The sequence below is a fragment of the Anas platyrhynchos genome, chromosome 1, assembly GCF_047663525.1.
Source record: "Anas platyrhynchos isolate ZD024472 breed Pekin duck chromosome 1, IASCAAS_PekinDuck_T2T, whole genome shotgun sequence".
Taxonomy (NCBI): Eukaryota; Metazoa; Chordata; class Aves; order Anseriformes; family Anatidae; genus Anas; species Anas platyrhynchos.
In genome coordinates this window covers 126,749,117-126,768,875 of record NC_092587.1, presented here as the reverse complement: position 1 = coordinate 126,768,875, position 19,759 = coordinate 126,749,117, and the positions used below count along the sequence as shown (strand labels likewise).

At 39.0% G+C, this 19,759-nt stretch overlaps 1 protein-coding gene across 6 annotated transcripts in view; it reads right to left on the bottom strand.

Annotated features, from left to right (window-relative positions):
- SH3KBP1 (SH3 domain containing kinase binding protein 1) overlaps positions 1-19,759 on the bottom strand; it is a 218,007-nt gene that overhangs the window by 72,594 nt on the left and 125,654 nt on the right. For 5 of the 6 annotated variants that reach the window (XM_072028785.1, XM_072028793.1, XM_038172908.2 and 2 more), the window contains one exon: positions 9,068-9,264. In XM_072028785.1, the coding sequence (XP_071884886.1) occupies positions 9,068-9,264 (197 nt within the window). Of the gene's footprint in view, positions 1-671; positions 802-9,067; positions 9,265-19,759 lie in introns of those variants that run through there. The other variant, XM_027448358.3, reaches the window with a different exon arrangement.

Sequence of the window (19,759 nt, the reverse complement as noted above, 5' to 3'; positions counted from 1 at the left end):
TCCAGTTTTCCTTGAAGGAAAGGATAATTTCCAGTTAGATTTTATTATCCCAATACAATTTTCTCCAAATCATTCGTATCAGTTTTCCTCATTCATACAAGAGACTCCAAATGTCACCTCACACAGAAGAGGGATTAGTAAAGCTCCTCCTCTTTTTTCTGCCAAAAAGAAGTGCCGTTTTATTAGATCACTTGGGAAGGAAAAAAAGGAGGGGGGGGGGGGGATAATTTTTGTTTAAGAAGCAAACATTTGAAAGAGCAACACATCCTAAAGACTGTGCAACTATTCTTGCCTAACTACGAGGTTACATTATTCTTTAGAGTAAGAAAATTGAAACCAAATCATATAGAAATAAAAAACATCTGTGCAAGCTTAATGGCCAAACAGTCCGAAAGGAAAAAAACTTAAGCTAAATGGAGCCAGGACAGAATGTGTTTTCACACAAAAGTAACCCCCTCTTTTAATACCTTCCTTTATAGCAGAAATGGACTTCAGGATCCCCAGTGCTCTCTTTCTTTCTTTTCTTTTTACCTAGCCAGCATCTACAAACCGTGCAGAACTACCAAGGAACCCTGCAGTCGAATCCTGTGCTTTGCCCAAGATATATATTGCAAAAGAGTTTTGAATATGGACAGAAAAAAAAATACAGCAACTAATTGTAAAAGAAATACCTCCTCTCCCATTGTGAAGCCCAGCTGCCCTTCAGCAGCTCAAAGTGTCCAAGACGAGCACTGGAGTCCTGCCCCTTCCTTGCATGAGCTCAGCCCAGCAAGGGTGGGAGCCCAGCCCTAGCACTGACTCACACTTCGGGCCATCCCAGGGAAACAAAGGTTCCACTTGTTTATTTCACAGGAAATCTGGAGCTTTTCCTACCTCTGCTCACTCTTAAGTTAGAAGTTTCCTCTCCTTTCCCAGGCCAGTCGGCCCTCCTGGCTTCATGAGACTGAGAGCTGGGAAAGGCAACGTAAGGGAGGATGTATATAGGCTTCTTGCCTAGGCTGTACAGATAAGAAGTAATGCAAATAATTCTACAGGAAAATGAATTTTTGACCAATTCTGAATGTACTGGTCTCTCTATTTTGGGGTGTGGGGAGAAGATATTTCACGTCATATAAAAGTTTTTGTTTGGGGTTTTTGTCTTTTAAAGGAAGACGATCAAGAAACAGCAACACCATTAAGATGATGCTCTCTTCCATGAAAGTCTTATAAATTCTTAATACTTCCTCTTCGCAAACCTTCAAATATAAAATGAATGCAAAAGGGCAGGGGAGGACAACACATCATGCGCTTCTCAAATAATTTGGAAGAAATTAAATATTTATATTTAAGCAAACCACAACATAGTACACACTCTCACTTCCATCTGACCTTAAATACCTCAGAAAAATGTTGACACGTTCACACACAAACACGTCTACAATGTACATACACACGAATACTCAACGCGTTCCCTAGACACACACACCCATTCTCTAAAAAGATATTCTCATGGGAGTGCCAACGCAACTCTGAGACAAGAAGAACTGAACTCATACATCGAAACAAACAAAAAGGTTCCCTGGTTTTAAGAAACAGCATAAGGAAGGACGTGATAAACTTGGACATTACGCAGATTTTAAAGGGGAGGCCATTAAATTGCTCACTCTGCTTCCTACAAAAAGTACAAGAAAAAAATTTAATTTGCAGAGCCAAGATATTAAAATATATTTTCTGTTATGATCGTGAAATAAATTGTGTATCCTCCCTAAGTTTTCTTTACAGGATGCCATTTTAAGGGGAAAAAAAAAAAACAAAACACAACAGACGTCCCCTGGGAATTATTTATGTATATTTGGTCCTAATCTGGTTGAGAGGCTTGGATTAAATGAGCTCTGAGATCCCCTTTGCTCTTATACCAAAGTTAAAATGATCTGAGTGGGACTACTGCTACTGCAGGTATACATCTCTGGAAAAAAGGCCAGGATATTTTAAAGATTGGAAAAGACCAAGAGGATGGGTCACAGGCAAGGTAACCTCTCTTGCAGCACACTCCCTGTGCCAGCTCCGTGCTGCGGAACAGGTTCAGTAATGACTCAGAGCAAAGTCTGAACGCCTCCTGAGCCAGCCAACCCACCTCCTGAGGATTTCTGTTCTCCAATCACAAATTATTTTAAAGCTGTATTACAACACATTGTTATCAGTTCCAGAAAGCATGAAATTATTATCTATTTGTAGAGAGAAGAATAAGCCATACCACATTTATAATACGTACATTTTATGAACATGTATAAATATAAATAATACAATCATGTATGTCTTTTTAAAGATAATCCTTGATTATGGAAAATTTTAAAAAGGAAACCACTTAAGAAAAATTCCACAAACTAATGAAGCTGAATAGATAGCAAAAGATAGTTGTATATATTTTACTCTTGGCAATTTCCGGGTTATAGACAGTCCAGCTCACATTCGTAAATCTTTTTAATACCTCAGCAGCCATGAAAGTTATTTAGGTAATTTCCAAAGTCAGATAGGTTATTTTATTTTTTTTGCACAACAGTATTTGTTCTTTAACTTTCGAAGTTCATGCATGCCAAGAAGATTAAATGTCATCTCATTAAATTTGTATAATCTTTCCAAAGTTTAAAAAGCCTAACCACTCAGACATAGCAATTAAAAATCAAAGTTTTATTATCTGACAAAATGCAAGTGAAGCAAGAAAAAGAATCTCATTTGACCTAGAAACACTAAGACACTGTTTATAAAAGTGTTTATTCCTAATACCTTGATTACACTAATTTAAATATTTTGTATCAATTTGTATCAGTTCGATTTTACTTAGGTAAATTTTACTACTAGTATTAGACAGTTTCATTTGTGAGCTTGTTCTCCTGAAGCCCAACAGACAGCAAATATAGCCAGCCTACATGTCAGTACTGCTACTTTCTAAAGCGTTTTCTCTGTACTGAAGTTGAAACAAGAAACCAATCTTTCATTGAAACTCAGTTTATGTCTCCAGCAAATATCACTGTAACTCAGGAAATGGACTTTATTTTGAACTATTAAAGCACAGTGGGTTTGTTTTGTTTTGTTTCATCTTTAAATGACTCCTTTTTAAATGCGTGTGGGGTCTAAGTCTTGGGAATGGTACAGACTTAACTGAAAACGAGGGCTTTCATGTGATTTAGCAAACTACTGGTCTTCAAAGTACAACGCAACAGCATCATGTATGACGGCAATGTAGGACGTGTATACTTTTGCTCTGTCCCTATTATGAAATAAAATTGCATTAGCTTAAATCTATACATCCTGTTTCTCAGACTGCAGCATCCTAAGACTTCCTAATGAAAACCACTCCTGAAAAATCAGGAGCGCTCCCTGCCTGCTCTCTTTCAAGGGAGCTCACTTTGGCAGAAGCCCAGTGCTCTCCCCCAGGAGAACAGACCAGATTCTCCACATCACTTTTAGGAGCGACTTCTAGTACTAGCAATACTTTTACATTACTCTGCTTCTATTTTTAGATGCTATTGAAGGAGCTCAAGTCCAGAACATAAGTTGAAAAACGTTTTCATGCATATGCTGGATGTACTTATTTCACACGAACAAATCTTTTCTGAATAAAGGCCAATGAGGTTTTGTGGCACGGGCAACAGCTATCCTGCATTTATTTAGAGCCTAAGAGCTGCTTTATTGAAAACAAAAGCCTAAAAAAGTCACAAGCAGCACAAAACATTGTGTGGCGAACTTCCTCTGCCAGAAACTGCTGTTGCAAACTGATGGTAATCTGAACTATGTCACCAATACCTGAACAGCTCTGTCCGGGCAGCCTGAACATTTTACAAACCTGTGTGAGAAAGCGTGAAAGCAAAGCTCACTAATGGGATAGCATGGAAATGCAGGACGTATACAGGAGGTCAGGAGACACTATTCATTTAAGTATCACAGTTCAGTGACTCAGTAGAGACTCACTGCCAGCCAGAGTTATCAAATTTGTTCCTCTCTTTAAACCCAATTTTCCATTTCCTGTTCTATTCCCTCGATACCAAGTCCTGTTTTGAGTCAGCCTCCCCTGACTCAAAGAGGCATGCTGCTTTTGGACTGCCACTCATTTCAAGAGCTGGCCATGTTTCACCTACTTTTCCTCCTTATTGCTGTGAATTATTTACTCCAGAAAGGCTAATTAATTGAAGAGACATTAGAACTTCCACAGTGCTCCACGAACATTATTTGCTGTTTGCAATCGTGTGCTATTTCTGCGTAATGGAAGAAACACAAATCCTGCTTCCACACCGAGCCCTTGAAATGAAGGGTTACACCAGTGAAGGAACAAACCCCATCTGCAGAGGCAGCCTTGCTCTCAGCACAGCTTCAGGAGGGAGCAGGGACCTTCTCCCCTCGTAGCTTTACTCATAAGTCAACATTAAAAAGTGGTGAGGGCAGGGATGCCAAACTGCACAGACAGACTTCAAAGCAAAACACAAAATGCTGCTGGAACAGCCGAGTGCTTCCCCCGATCCCACATAGGGTTTGACACGCTGCTGCTGCTTGCCACGACTGCTGCCATCTCTGATGGCTGTTCCTGAATAAACGAATGCCAGAAACCTGTGCTTTCAAGAGCAAACTGCTACAACCACTTGATATTCACACTGCAGGCTCTCTGCCTCAGCAGGCATTTTTACTAGTGTTTGTATTCAGTGCCAGGTAGTTTTGCTCACATCCATTTTTTAATTATCTCAGGATTTTGACCACTGTCTCTCACATCCCTGTGTTAGGGGAGCAAGCATCTCCCAGGATCCAGCGTACACAGTGAGTGCTGGCCACGCACACCTGAGCTCAAACCCAACATAAGCCAGCTTGGAAATGCCGAAGACCTTGCATCTCTCAAAGATTTCTTTTTAAATGACAATTCAAAATTAAGGAGAAAAATGATCTGTGCAAGCAACAAGGCAGGAATTGACATAACAGCTGTGGCAAAGACCTGACTGGCAACAAAACCTCATCATCACAGTTTCTGGATCCCTGGGTCATGGCCTCAAAATAGAAACCCAGATCTTACAGGCACCCTGAATTTATGACTTCCCATCTTACTACTTTGGACAGGTAGATTTAATAATTGGCATCAGCTTCCAGCCCTTCTAGCTGTTCTGTCTACTTTCATTATTTCTTCTCCATTTCCCCTCTCCACAATATACTTAATACATGCAGAAATAAAGATTGCTATGTCATGTCTTGCAGTGAGAAGGATCCCTAAACAGCAGTTAACTAGTTGCTGGGTCTAGAGCCATTACAGACTTTATATTAAGTCGTTATGGTGGCTGCAGTATTGCCCAGTTTGATGGCTGGATGTAATTTCCATTAAGTTCTGGCAAACACTAATGTGACCTCACCAAAGGCTGCTAATGAAATCTAGCTCTGCTCGAATTCACCAGAGCTAGCTAACTACGAAAATCTTGCCTGAAGAAAACTATGAACACATCTCAAATGCAAAATGCAAAAGATATTCTCAATGGTTTCTTCATAAGTAAGGACAGCTTGCAGAGAAATAAAAATGACTTTTCAGGACTTCTCTTTTGCATTCACCTATCACAGCCTCCAGCATTTTCAGCTGAAATTGCAACTCAATACAAACAACCCGATACAGTTAACTCAGACTGGGGAGCATGTTGGTTAAATTAATTTTCTTCTACTTTTAGAGGTTTATTTTTAGATACGGGAGAGGAAAATGTGATAGCTCATTGGAACAATGGAAGCACAGCACTTATAGATCATATTGGAAGGAAGAGCAATCTAGAAACACAAGTTTTAGACAAGCCACTACAAAATGAAGAAGGAAAAAAAATAAACGCCTGTATAAATGTCTTGAAAATGCACAAGCAGAAGGAAAAAATGTGAAATGGACATTTCTATTTGACCATGCAACTTTAATAGTGCTACACTAATTTTTCTAAGGAGATACAACATTTCTGTACGCATACTGCATTTCTTCTAAAAATTCATGTGAGCAAGTTACAGTTCCTGTCACACGTAGCATAGCCAATTAGCTCACTTACAGCTATCATTAATGGGAATTTGACAGAGCCAAACCTCAGGAATCTGATTCTATTCTGACTAGAAAGCAAATATGGCCAGCAGTCGATTCATCGATGCAAACAGGCAAAGAAAATAATAACAAAGGAACAGTATTTGATTCTTTTATTTTAAAACACAAAAGAAAGCTCTGATGGCACTGCTCATATTAAACTATCACAACTGCATCATTGATTTCCCTAGGATAATCTGCTTTTGTGATTTTTAGAACAAAGAACAGCAAAGCAATGAATTCTGCACACCGATAAAATCAATGGGTTTCCACGCAACTCCTCAGTTTTGCCTCTAGTTAGAGAGCTTATTGATCACCCTAAAAGACAAGGGCCACTATATTCTACATTGTTAGCACTGGGCAAACACTTGGAGCACATCAACCTGACCGGTGATTTACAGCAGGGTGTACTGGAATCTGTTCCTGCTCTACTGGCAGCAATCCTTTCTGCCCTCATACTCCTGCCAATATTTGTGTAAAAGCTTTCCTAACTTAACACAACGATAATTCATAACACCTTTGCGTGAAATATGATCTAAACTTATGAATCATAACATAGAAGAACACAGTAAAACAGAAAGTAATAACGCCAACAAAATGAGACCAAGTTGATTCTTCTGTAAAAAGGAACAGCATCTCCCATAGGCATTATCTTGTTATAAATAATCCTACATTATACAATCCTCTCAATAATTTACTGATACTTTTAAAAAATCAATAGTTGTTAGGTAATGTTGTAAATGAAAAAGGTAAGAGTATCATTACTGACATTTATAGAATGTTACATCAGTAATAATATCAAGAAGAACCAATAGAAAGAGTTTGAGGGTCTCCAGACTTCGGAAATAATTTTAAAACATGATGAAATTGAGGACAGCATTGTTTCTGCCTCTTCAAAAGATTACAACTTATGGAAAAACTGAAGCTACTTCTTGTAAGTGAGCAAGATCCACTGATAAAGATCCCTTTAAAAACTACATTAACTGAGAGAACTTGTACTGATTTGACACTCTGCATCATAAATTGTGACACTTTTGACCCTATATGCAGAGTTCTTGAGACAAATATGAACTTTTGTGGAACTACAAACACTGCAGGATTTTCTCTCTCCCAGCCAACATTAAATGGCAAGAAACACTGCAATGCCAAGGGAGGAATCTCCTGCAGCCAGGAGAGAAGTATTTGGGGAGGTTAATCTTTTGCAGTTGTAACCTGATGTTTTGTCAGTGAATCATGTGTTGGTGCTATGCGTAGGTAAAGACAACAGTCCTGAAGCTTCTGAGTGGCAGTGTTCAAAGGTTAACCAACCTGACCCTACCCGGGAAAAAAACAATGACAGCAGAGTGTTGCTTTTGCTTATCTACACACTTGAAGCACAAATAAGGGACTGTGCTTACAAAGATGAAGACATTATTTTCCACTAGCCATACCAACTTTAGGAGAAATTTGAGGACATGGGAAAGAAGGACATGGGTAGGATGAGGAATGTTAGAAAATTTCTGAAGATTCTAGTTTCAGTTTTTGGCTGGCAAGAAATACACTCACACTGCACCAATATCTGTCTCTGTAACGGAGAAACAAATGTATGATTTCTCATTACTATAAAGTGAAGACTTCCCTTCTGTGAACAAAGGCTATTTCATAAGCACTTTGTGAGTACTTCATATTAAAGCGATGAACTCCAGAGTTCAAGAAGTCTGTAATTTATTTTAATCAGTTCCCATTTACAATGACTATTTTATAGATGACTACAATTATAGTAAGTCCGCAGACAAAAGAAATCATTTCTGTAGCCTTAACGGAGCCTTATCAATTGAAAATTCTGCTCTGCCTGTATCCAGTTCAGGAGAACTACATTTTGTGAAACACATGAATTCTGGTCTGTGCCTACATTTATCTTACAAGTGAATGTTGCTGTTACACACAAATTATAAATACTATTAGCAAGTAAATTCTATTGTGTGTTTATCTTAGGAAATTGTCTGCATATTTCCTTTATATACACACATGTGGAAAATTAGTGATTTATAATGACTCATTTATTGTAGAACTGCATTAATAAAATACGCACTTCTTGATGCTAAAGGCCTTTTTGTCCTGAATACAGAAAAAATGCTTAAGCACAATGATGTATAAGCTTAAGTCTATCTTCTGTCAGGTACATCCTATATACAAAGGAATTTTCCTTACGTGGGACTTGTATGAATAAGATTTCAGGCAGCCATGAAAACAAACATCCTCCAAAAAGGGGTTAAAGAAAAAAAAGTTATTTCCAGTTATTTGAAACATCTCAGTTTGATTTCTGGTCTCCCTTTGTAGTTTACTTAATGACAGTTTTGGAGGCTAGAGACCAAAGAATGCTCTCTACAAAGATGGTCTGTTTCAATCTGTGAAAGTTAAAATTTTCCCCAAGTGTTAATCTCAGGACTTTCTTTTTTATGTCATATAGAAAAAAAAAAAAAAAAAAAAAAATAAAACCACAAAAAATAAGCTTTCCCTTTTACAAGCCCTATCAAACAAAGGAGATTTTTGAAAGCAATTTTTTAAATTAACAAACCCATACTAAGTGGAGGTATTTAGCTATTTTCCAAATCTTCCTTTTCGGAAAGCTGATGATACAATGACTATATCTCTTGCTTTACACAATGACTGTATCTCTTACTTTATATATGAACTAGCAATTATTTTTTATTATAATGTGGTAACTACAAATCTGAAAAAGCCTCTCCAGTCTTCTTCTCTAAACCATCATTTTCTTAGAAAAAAAGGACAATTAATTGTTAGAGGAGTAAATCTTTAAGCAAAGTAACCGTTCTGGTAGGCAGTTGATGTCACTAGAATTCACTTTCCCGTGTGTGGCAAAAGAAAAAAGCAAGAGTGTCATCCATGGAAAGATTAGGAAATAATGACCACAAAATTTTAAGTCCTTGTCAGTGATAGAATTTAGAACTTCAGGATGAAAGCTTCTTTAAATCAACAACAAAGGAAGAATTAAGAAATGATACGTACCTTATCTACTGTGACAAAATCATTGTCAACTTCTATTGACCTTGGCCGTAGTTTTATAGGTTTGTCTTTGAAGATATCTCCAAAGCCAACACCCTTGACCTTTTTGGGTTGGATTGTCGTGCCTCCATTGGCTCCTTCTGATTTTGTGCTGCAAGAGTCACCACCATCACTCTCAGAGCCTGTAGTATCTTTTAGGCCTAGGAAATGGAGGGATAAAAGAAGGAATCTTAGGTGTGAAGATCCCTGTTTCCAAAAGAGATTGTGACCGGAACATGATCCCTCCCACCAAGCTCTATAGGAAAACAAAGGCTTGAGATACTGGTAGAGAAGAGGTTCTCTGTGCCATGCGCTCATTTCGGAGTTTTAAAAATCACATCACTTCATTGCATTGGTGTACTCATTAGAGCTTACACCAATCCACAAAACATGCATGCTCCGGGATCAAAACTTCATTCATGAAGACAGCCATTCCTTGAGTACCAAGAAAATCCTTCTTAGACACATATGATTTGCCAGAGAGTTCATTAAATGAAAGAGTTAAAATCAGTTCTAGGGCAGCTATTGTATAAAGTCACTTAAAGCTAACAGTCAGTCAGACCAGGCATACTGTACCTTAAATCTGTATGACTCATATCAAGCCAATTATGCAATTAGTATCTAAAGTTACATTACCTAACTGGGAAATATAAAGCTGAAAGCTGTTTAAACAAATCTGCAATCAAATAAGCTGCATAATGTGTTCCCTGCTGAACATTAAATCTCTCTGCAGCATAGACAGCCTCATAAGAAAAGCACCCATGCACACAATCCTCTAGGAATATAATAAATCAAAACTGACACTCTGATTTGCATTACTTCTCTCAGTGAATAGGAAAATTTATCAGTGCTTATCTGAAAATTTCCGCTGTTTGAATAGCAGAGGCCACAGATCCAATATGGTGACGTCTCGGTCCTTTACAGGATGATGCAGAATCAAGCCAAGCAGTCGCTGGCAGCAGAAGTGACCCACTGAAGTTTCCTCCAATTGAAACAGTCCCCAGAATCATTTACACCTTCCTTCCTTCCTACGTTGCAGATTGACTTGACTATGTTTCCAGGAAAAACACAGCACTTTATGCTAGCTACTACGTCTCTAATTCTACCTAGAAATAGCAAACCCAAATTCTCATATTCCCCTTAGAAGCGTTTATGGTGCCACAGACATAGATCATATGAATCAAAGAAATTAAAAAATCAAATAAGCTTCTCAGCTTATTTTTTCGTATACCAGTGTGAACAAATTGATCGCAATGGATTTTCATTGTAAGGCTGCCAGGAGAGAAGAAAATCATCCTTAAATTCTAGACACCCCAAATCAAGTAGATATTACATACAAATCTCTTTCCCTCTTCCCTTAGGTAAGCATATAGTCTTATCTAAAAATCATCTGTATTTCCACAAAGAGGAGAGAAATGACACTAAGATAAGAGCAGTCTACTGGATTCCTATAAATGGCTTGCAAGTTGTGGAGCATGTGGGAAGCTTTACAGTACCCTAATAATGCCTCAGATCCTACAATTCTCTGACATGTTTAAGTAGCAAGAATAGGATGAAACAGCCATCTAAGCTGAAAGCACCTGAATGCTGTCTCTAAACTAATCTAGAACAATCTTTTAAAGCCAAATAGATCAATTACCTAGAGAGAATATTTTGATGGTCAATCTTTATGACTAAACTTGTTAATATTAACAACTGAATCCTTTTCTTCTGCCTTCCTGACTCAAGTGACAGCTCTAGGTTTAAAAGACCAAAAATCCACAGAATGAGAAACATTTTAAGGAGAGCGGAAAATGAAAGAGGAAATTCAAGGTATAGCTCCACCTACAATTTCTTTCAGGTTCATTCTGTCTTTAAGAACAAAGGCAGAAAACAATCTGGGGCTTGGGGCACAGTTTTTGGTTTTGATGTTTCTTTTTAAGGTCTCCACACAACAACTTTCTGTCATTCTGATAAGCAGTAACTCGCTTTCAGGGAGTCTTCTTGTCTTCCTGGCAATTCACTATTAAGGAACAAGGCTGGTAAAACACAAGATCTTTCTCAAGAGCTACTTTAAACTTCTCCGATGAAGCACAGAAAGCACTACAAGTCCTGAGGCCTACAGGAACAAATTCACAAGCAAGGAAGTGAGGGGCTCACCTGCTAAAATTGGTTTTAGCAGCAGGGTGCTGTGAGGAGAGGAATTCAGGAATTGTGTATTGGGATGGGATTTTTAGTGAGAATGGTTTTAGGAGACAAATTAGAGAAAGCTCCTGCTCAGAAACAAACAAAAAGGCTAAAGACTAAGCAAAATACTTTCTTTGGCTCTGTGGCCTCCTGCATGGCTGCTACATCTGCATGTTGAATTTATATATAACATTTCTGATTCTGCAAGGGTATGAGTTAAATATCACCGTACAAGTTATTTCTTCCATAAATTGCCCAGGATTTGAATTAAGAAGAATTATAAACAGTAATAATAATCACAGTATGACTTTTCTCACATATGGTGGCGCCTTGATCGTTTTACTTTGACCTTTTTGTCTTCCCATGGCAGGCCTTGGTTAACACCTCAAAAGCTGGTTTCACGGGCTTATCGTAGTTAAACGGTGGCATTCATGCCATCATTAAGGAACTTCTTCCAGGGCTCATAAAAGCAATAGCAAGTGAATTCAAGCCTTCACTGCAATCCTGTTCTGTCTGGGCTGTGGTGGTGGTGATGATGATGGGGGCCCTGTCTGTAGTGGAGCCATTCCACAGCGCAGGGGCACTCAGAGATGCAGGGCAAGACTAATTAAGCCTGATAGGTATAAATCAGAAGCATGGCAAAGTCACTGCCTTTTTCTTATTACTAAACCTTGTTGTGACTTGGGCAGTAACAATAGAAGAAAAAAGAATAATATTTCTGAGAGTAAAACCTCCAAAACTCAAAATTCTGTACAAAGCACAGTCATTTTGTCTTTGCTGAACAAAGGCTCCTATTCCTTATCCTGATGTGGGATAGGGAAATTAGCCTCTGGCAAAAGTTCCCTGTTTCATCCTTGCCAGGATCTCCTAAAACTACTCTTTGACAGACAAAAGCAGCAGTGCAGAGATGTCCCTCCACAAGTAACTGCGTTTAATTGATAGGATGCATGACCTCTCTTAGCCACTCCCTGAATGGAAAACATGTCTTTAAAATAAATTAGTAAGATAGGTTTTCCACATCACTGATTGTGGGAGAAGAGGACATACACCTAGACCTGGACCTTGGCCAGTAGATGGAAATAAAATATGGAAGTAATTAAGGGAATTACTCAGCAGGTGTCATATGGACTTACAGTTCTTTGAAGCCTGCATGAAAGAGAGATCAGAAACCTCAAGGGCTCAAAGACAATTAGGCTTTTATTTCTGGGTAATCACTTGTTTTTCATTATGGCATCTTCATCTTCTATTACCATTCTTCTATGATGAGACAACACACCTTACATCAGAAGCCTCACCTCAGGCTTCCAACAGACTTCCCTAGCATCGCCCATCTGTGCTTGATGTTATCCAAGAGTCATTTCATTCTCAATGCTGCCACGGAGCTTTTATTATCAGGACTGTATACTGTGACAAAGTTAAATAGGAAATATCATATATATATATATATATATATATATACATATTAAATATTATTGAGGACAGAATGGACTGAAGTGATGCCTGTCCAAAGTAAATTGCATTTGAATGGTCAGATACAGTGGCCAACCTGACAAAGCTTCTTCAAAGTTAAAGTAATTCTTTCTGATGAACTAGGAAAATGACAGAATTCATTATTTTTTGACTGACACAAACTGAGGATCCCCTTGGACTTAAATAAATGAGAATAAAAGCCCTAGCTTTTCCAAGAAGTATCTGCTCTTGCTCTTATCACTTGATGGCTGTGGGAAAGAGGCAGAAGTGGCAGCAAAGAAAGGCAATATGCAGCAGAAATTCAGAATATCTTAGATAAAATGAACGTGTACACAGCAACATTAAGAAAAAATAATGCAGAAATTAATCTAACATGGTCTTGCTCTTAAAGACAAGCTGAGGGGCCCTTCTCTTTATCTTAATTTTTTCCCGAGGTACCTGAGATGTACATCTTTGATGTGTATCTGTATTTTTGATGTATATCTGTATCTGTACAGATACAAAACTTGCAAGCAAGAATTTGCAATACTCTGCCCACTCTTGCTTGACAAATACTCTCCTCTCACTTAATTTTTAGTTGGGTTGTTTACTGAAATAAATACATTTATGTGCCTATATCTATTTAACACGTATTTGAATTTCTACTCTTTCCTGACAAAGAAGTTTCTCCTACAAAGTTGCAGTGGTAGAAACTAAAATAAGGTGCTATTCCACATTTTGACTGAAACCAAGGAATACTATTTTTGCAATCATTTCCCAAGTTCAACTTGAGACATGTAAGCCTCTGTGATTCTATTTTATTAAGCATTTTCCTCTAACAATTTCTTCATCCAAGATCGAGAGATGAGCAAAACTGAAGTCAGAGAGTGATCCAAGAGCCTTTCTTGCCTTTTGAAGGGGATGCTATTTGATTTTATTCCACAATACAGACCCCTTCCAGTCTCTTAAATAAAAATAAAAATCTGGGACCCTGAGCTTGTCCCTCCTCCCAAAACCAGAAAATTGCCCCTCTTCGTACTGACTCAAATACCCTCCTTTTTTCCTTCAGCTTTGCATGGCCTTTTTCACCATTACTGCAAAGGAAAAAAAAAGCTTAGTAGAACAGAGCTGGACCGTTTCCCTGAAAGCCAAACACAGCCCACAGATAAGGCTGGGAACTAGGCAGGAACCTGAGTGACACAGACTGACAGATTATGAATTTTAAATATGGAATTTTCTGCAAGAAGAGCTACGGTTAGCAGGGAGGTCACGTTGCTAAATGGGCATTAAAACCTGGAGTGTGTCTCAGCAGGCACAGTCATCTGCCACTGACGAGCAGTACGACCACACCGGAGCAGCTGCAGCAGAGCTGTGAATGTAGCACAAAGGTAAGGCCAGCAGCTCATCAAACTATCCTCAGGAACACTGAACATGTTTTTGGTTTTAATTCTAGTCATTAAATACTTCAGATATATCCAGGACAGGATAAAAGCTACACTAGACAGGTCTCTTGCTATTATTATTTTTTTAAAACAGCAGATTTTCTAGAAACATCATCTCTTGTGCCAGCATTTGGATAGCTGACAGGCTAAGAACATAACAGCACTTAGTGCTTACTAACATGCCTACTGTCCCACCAGTTCCAGTAATATGAAACTTTTTCAGACCCTTATAACGCTTTTAGGACTTTTTTGGATATCACTTCCCATTTCTGGCTCTATAAGCAAAGATGCTTTTATTTATTGTTGCCAAATTATCTGTAGCACCACAAGGCAGAGCTCAAACCTGAGTGTTAGGTGCACTTTAATAATGTGCTTCCTAAAACCTGACCAAGGGCAGCATCAGCAGCAAGGAGATAAAATTCCCAGGAATCCCAGCTTTTGGCTGGAACTAGATATGGGACTCCTGGCATAACATTATTTAAAAAGATCCCGAGATCTAAGATTCTCGGTTGCTTCATGCTCCTTACAAGTGCAAGATAATTTAGTATTCATGAAGATTAAATTCTCACAACACTGTCTGGAGGAATTTCACACTTCACACATATTTTTCCTCTATGGCTATATATGAGGTATTAGTTTTCTCAAGACATTTCAAACATACCACACTTCTGTTGTGCCAGTTACAGAGAGCAACATTCTGAAATGTACCAAAACAGATTAGCTCAAACAGGGATTAAGAAGAGACCGCAACATCAGACTTAATTCACCAACATCCCCAGAGCTGTGCTGGCATTAAACCAAGATTCTAAACCAGAAAGATTTTTAGGGATGATAAAGGGCTGTGTAAACTAAAGCTGTTAAAATAAAAATAAACAGCTGTGATAAAATTAACTCCATTCAAAGCAGGAAAAGAATTGTTTCTAAATAGCTTAAAATGGCAGGAAAAATGCAATACATGGTAAGCCTTACAGAGCTTTCTATTTTAAGGTATTATTTACAAATTTAACTTTTATTCTGGATTGTTCTCTCTACAGACTTTTTCTGGCATTGAGGAAAAGACAAGAACACTGCCGATGTGTGAGCCAGGGATGCTCAGGCTCTCTGAGCTCTTCTTGGACTAGCTCTGTTAAGCCATGTAAAGGTCAGCTGTTCAGAGGCACACACCTGAGACAATGCAAACAATCTCCTGATTTGGTTTGGCAGCCAGAGAGAAACGCTGTCAGCTGTGTTTAATGGAATAAAGAATTGTGTAAATGAAGCTTATTGGGATTTCTGCCTTTTATGGGAGGGAGGAAAGGCAAGGGGAAACGTGGTCCTTCCTTCTATTTAGAGAAGGGTGGTGTGGAGCTCCTGAGCGACTGATGTGAACGATAATGAAGGTGAAGCCATAGATAGCAACTGCAGCAGATGAAACAGGAAGCGTCTTTCTTCCTTTTCCTCACACAGAGGCAAAGGCAGAATGCATAGATACAGCCTATCAGGTACTTAGCTTGAGCTTGTTTTCTGTGAAAGTCCTGTATTTTGCTGAAGACATCCTTAACAATGTTCTGTAGTGTCAATTAAGGAAGGCAAAAACAGAAGAGGAAGCTTGATTTTTAAAATGACTGTAAAACAAAGCTGCACTGCTCCTTCATAATTAAAGGTTAATAAATTCACACTTAAAAAAAAAAACACACCACATTTATGCTTCTTAACCGAGTGATTATACATGTACAAATGGTTGATGCAGACTATCTCAATATTAGTCATTATTTGTTCTTCTTGGTTATGCTCCTTGAAGAAATGTAACCTTGTATTCTAAACATTTTGTCATTTCCTTTCACAACGTTCATTTTCCTTAACACAACGCTTCTTGCCACGTAACACACAGCCCCAAGATTTTATGCTTTCACAAAATATCATGCAGGGAAAAGGGGAGCAGTGTCCTGCACCACGTAGCAGCATGCATTATGGGCAATGCAGTACAAGCATCTTCTGCAGCATGAACACGGAGCCATCAAGGAGGAAACTGGTGGCTTCACCTCATCCCCAGCCATTTCCCTGAGTACCACAAGAGCAAACAGAAACAACCACTCATTCAGGAGTTTCACAGCTGTACTCTCGCCTTCGTCATTTTGGAACTGTTTTGTCATCACCCATGTTCTCTCCAAGTACAGGAATGTGTTATTGTATGTGAAATAACAGATAAGCAACCACAGCCAAAAGGATTCTTTCCCTGCCACTCACCAAAAACTGATCTGTAATGAGACTTGTGGAAAGCCACTTGCTGATGGGAGCCCAAATCTTTGGAAGGATTTAATGCAACGTAATTCTTCTACTCACCACCCGCAATCGCTTGCCATCTGTACATTTATTCTCCAGAAAACAGGATGCTTATTCTTAATAAAAAATTTTTCTCTTGCCCATTTTTTAACATTGTTCTTTGTCAGATGTTATTTTTCATTGTAGCAGCTGTGAATTTATTACACGGTATTCTTTGTGAGCAAGTTAGAAGCTGAAATAAAATTTGTAACCGTCCTCTTCAGAACTGTTCAAACCCACGTCCTGGTTTCTCGTTTAACTGTGCTCACATTCAGACATTCTTAAATGGAGTTAATAACACCACAAATACGTCAACCATATTGATTTCTTTGAACTCTGACCAGACACTGTTCCTCAAGGATTAGGAAAAAAAATTAATGTGTTGGAGCAATAGAAAACACAATTAAGGTTACTCACGAATACTTCTGTTTCAACGATCCTGTCTCATCTTCTTCCATTATATCTAGTATCTATTACTGACAGCATTGTGGGTCCGTGTATAAGGAAAGAGAGGCAAATATTTGTCAAGTCAGGCACTGAATCTGCCCTGTTCCTCGGTTGTAGCATTTTCAAAGGAAAAGAAAGCGAAGGAAGAAAGAGAAATTAGACCAGTAAAAATAAAGAAATAAAAAACCTTAGAAATCCAAGATGCAGGAAAGTTCTAGGATGAGAGGAAAGAGGGCTGTGATCAACAAAATGACAAGTAAGTAATTTGCTGTTGTTGTGTGTTCACCCAGCATACACAGCAGCAAAAATTCTCTGACAGCAGGTTAATGAGCAGAATACCAAAGGGGTTAGAGCTATTGCCGAGTGGAGTTTGGCATCCTAATGACTGGAAAAGCCATGTCAGCATGTGAAGGCAACGCTGGCTGCTTATGCAGGAGACAGTCTTGCATATTTCAAGGAAAAGTATCTCTAGAAGCAGCTACAAACTAATTTGACAGCATTTAGCTACTCCAGGCCTTGGTTAAGAAAGAAAATTTCTTTTAAACATAGCAGTTGCAAAATGGCTTTCAAAATGAAATTATTTTAGCGCTACGCACATGTTGGTAAAGTAAAAGCATTTTTCTTCTGAAGCTTGCTTCAGAAGTTGAGCAACACTTCATGCAATGCAGTACAGGCGAATCGAAGCACCCTTTGGGCATAAGGAATCTGAAGCTGTGAACTGACTTGTGCTTAGCTTATGGAGCAATCAGAAACCTGACAGCAGAGGAGCTGTGGGTTGCTTGAAACCCACGGTCCTAAATGAAAACAATCCTGTGGAGTGTCTCCAAGCAGTTTTCACTGGAAACACAAGCACACAGGTATCTGCCTAAAAATAAGAGCCACAGATAAGGTACGAAATGGAACAGGCTGGCCACACCTTCCGTAGGCCTGCTGAATTAGTATGCAGGAAGAGAGCTGCCAACAGATGCAACAGGAAGAATAGTGAAACCTCCTCTCTGCATGTTAGTCAGGAGATAACATCTCTGACAGTAGCGATGCCAACTCTCACTTTGCTTAACACTTTCCCAGATGATCTGATTTTGTCTACCACCCGTTTCAGTCCCAGATTTAACCCAGTAAGTGACAAACAGGCTGCAAAGGTAGCTGGACATCTGGCCTTCTAAAATGCAGCTTTACAGGGAGAGCAAGACACCTCGGTAGCATGAAAACAACGTGCAAGTCTCAACCAAATGCCAAGGGGCGTAGTATCAAACACAACATCTTTGGGCAGCTTGGAAAACAAAGTCCATAGGGGTGTTTGTCCTGGGCAATGGGAGACATCTACTGTGGGTTGTCTTCTTGCAGCTAGTGACTAAGAATGCCTGTAGATACCTATCCAACCATATGGGCTTTGAAATGTTTGTTGAAATTTATCTTGCATAACATGGCATGATCACGGGTGATTATTGTTATCAAGGAGAACTAAATGCAGAGCTCTAGCACGACTGGATGTTGAATTCTTTCTGGTTTTACTTAGGCTCTGCCTATATAACTGGAGAAGGCCATTTGACAGTTAATAAAGAATGGGCAGGGCATGAAAAGCAAGTTTTCTGGTAACATTAGGGCAACACTGCCCAGAGAGTTTACTGTTGTGAAATTAAGGCTCCAAAGGCAGATCTCATATGTGATTTGAAGTTAGGTTTTGAAATCAGAAGTCACACACACCAGAGTCACTTTGTAAATCTGTGTTACCCTCATCAGGTGAGTGGATCATCATCAAAAACAGAGGGGATTGAAACCACGATGGTCTAAGAAATCTGCAAGAAGCACACACTCTGATTAAGGCAGTTAAGAAGGCTCTAAGGTGAGATGCAGCAGAAAAACATGAAGCCACGTTGGTCTGCTCCAGCCAGAGCAAGAGCTTGGTCTGAAGCTCGAGAAGAGCTCAGAGAAGAGGTGACTTCTGGTAGACAGGGAGATCATTTTCCAAGGGCTGCACACATAGATGGAACTTCAGTTTTTGCTCAGACAACAACAGAAGTGCAAGTGCAAGTTACCAGCATAGAAGGCTATCACTTCTACTGCTTCATCCTTTGCTGTGAATATGCTGAAGACATAATTCAACAGAGGTAGGAAAGCAAACTCCCCCACCCAGAGAGTAGAAGGAAGGGCAGCACAGCTTGGTATTCTGGAGAGAAAGCTGGATGAGATAAAATCAGATGCCAAAGTTAGCACAACATCCTGTTCACCGGAGGACAGGACTGAACGCTTTGTACTTAGTCACACTAAATGTGACTCAGTAGGATCTCTTTCTGCTAGATTTCTGGATGAGAAGCAGGTGGAAGGACAGATTCCCGTCTTCCTTGCTTCCTCAATCTTGCATCTGATACCACTATCCTCTCTTCTTCTGTATTAACAGGGTAGTAAAAGCATATGAAAAGCAGCATATGTTCCATGCTTCCAAAACGCAGAAGGCAAAAACCTGAACATGAAATGAAAGTAGCTTTGTATCTTTTACCTGCTTCCTTGGCAGAAAAACCTATCAACCAAAATGCTGTGAGTAATAGCTGTCAAAGACAGAATGCCAAAAGAAGAGCATGCAGTAAAATTGATACAAAACAAAACAAAAGCCACGTTGTTCTCAAGAAAAGCACAGCGTATTTAATGAATTCAGCAATTCTAATGGGAACTTCAGTTTTAGAGCAGATGGAGATTTAATTCAAAGATTTGTGGTTATTATCTATCATCTTCATATTTCAGGTGGCAAAATAGATGGGACTAAATGGTCTTCGTTTCAATCCATAGCAAACCCAAACATCCCGTGTAATTTACAGTTTATTGTGGGCTTACACGCATACATTATACGGACATA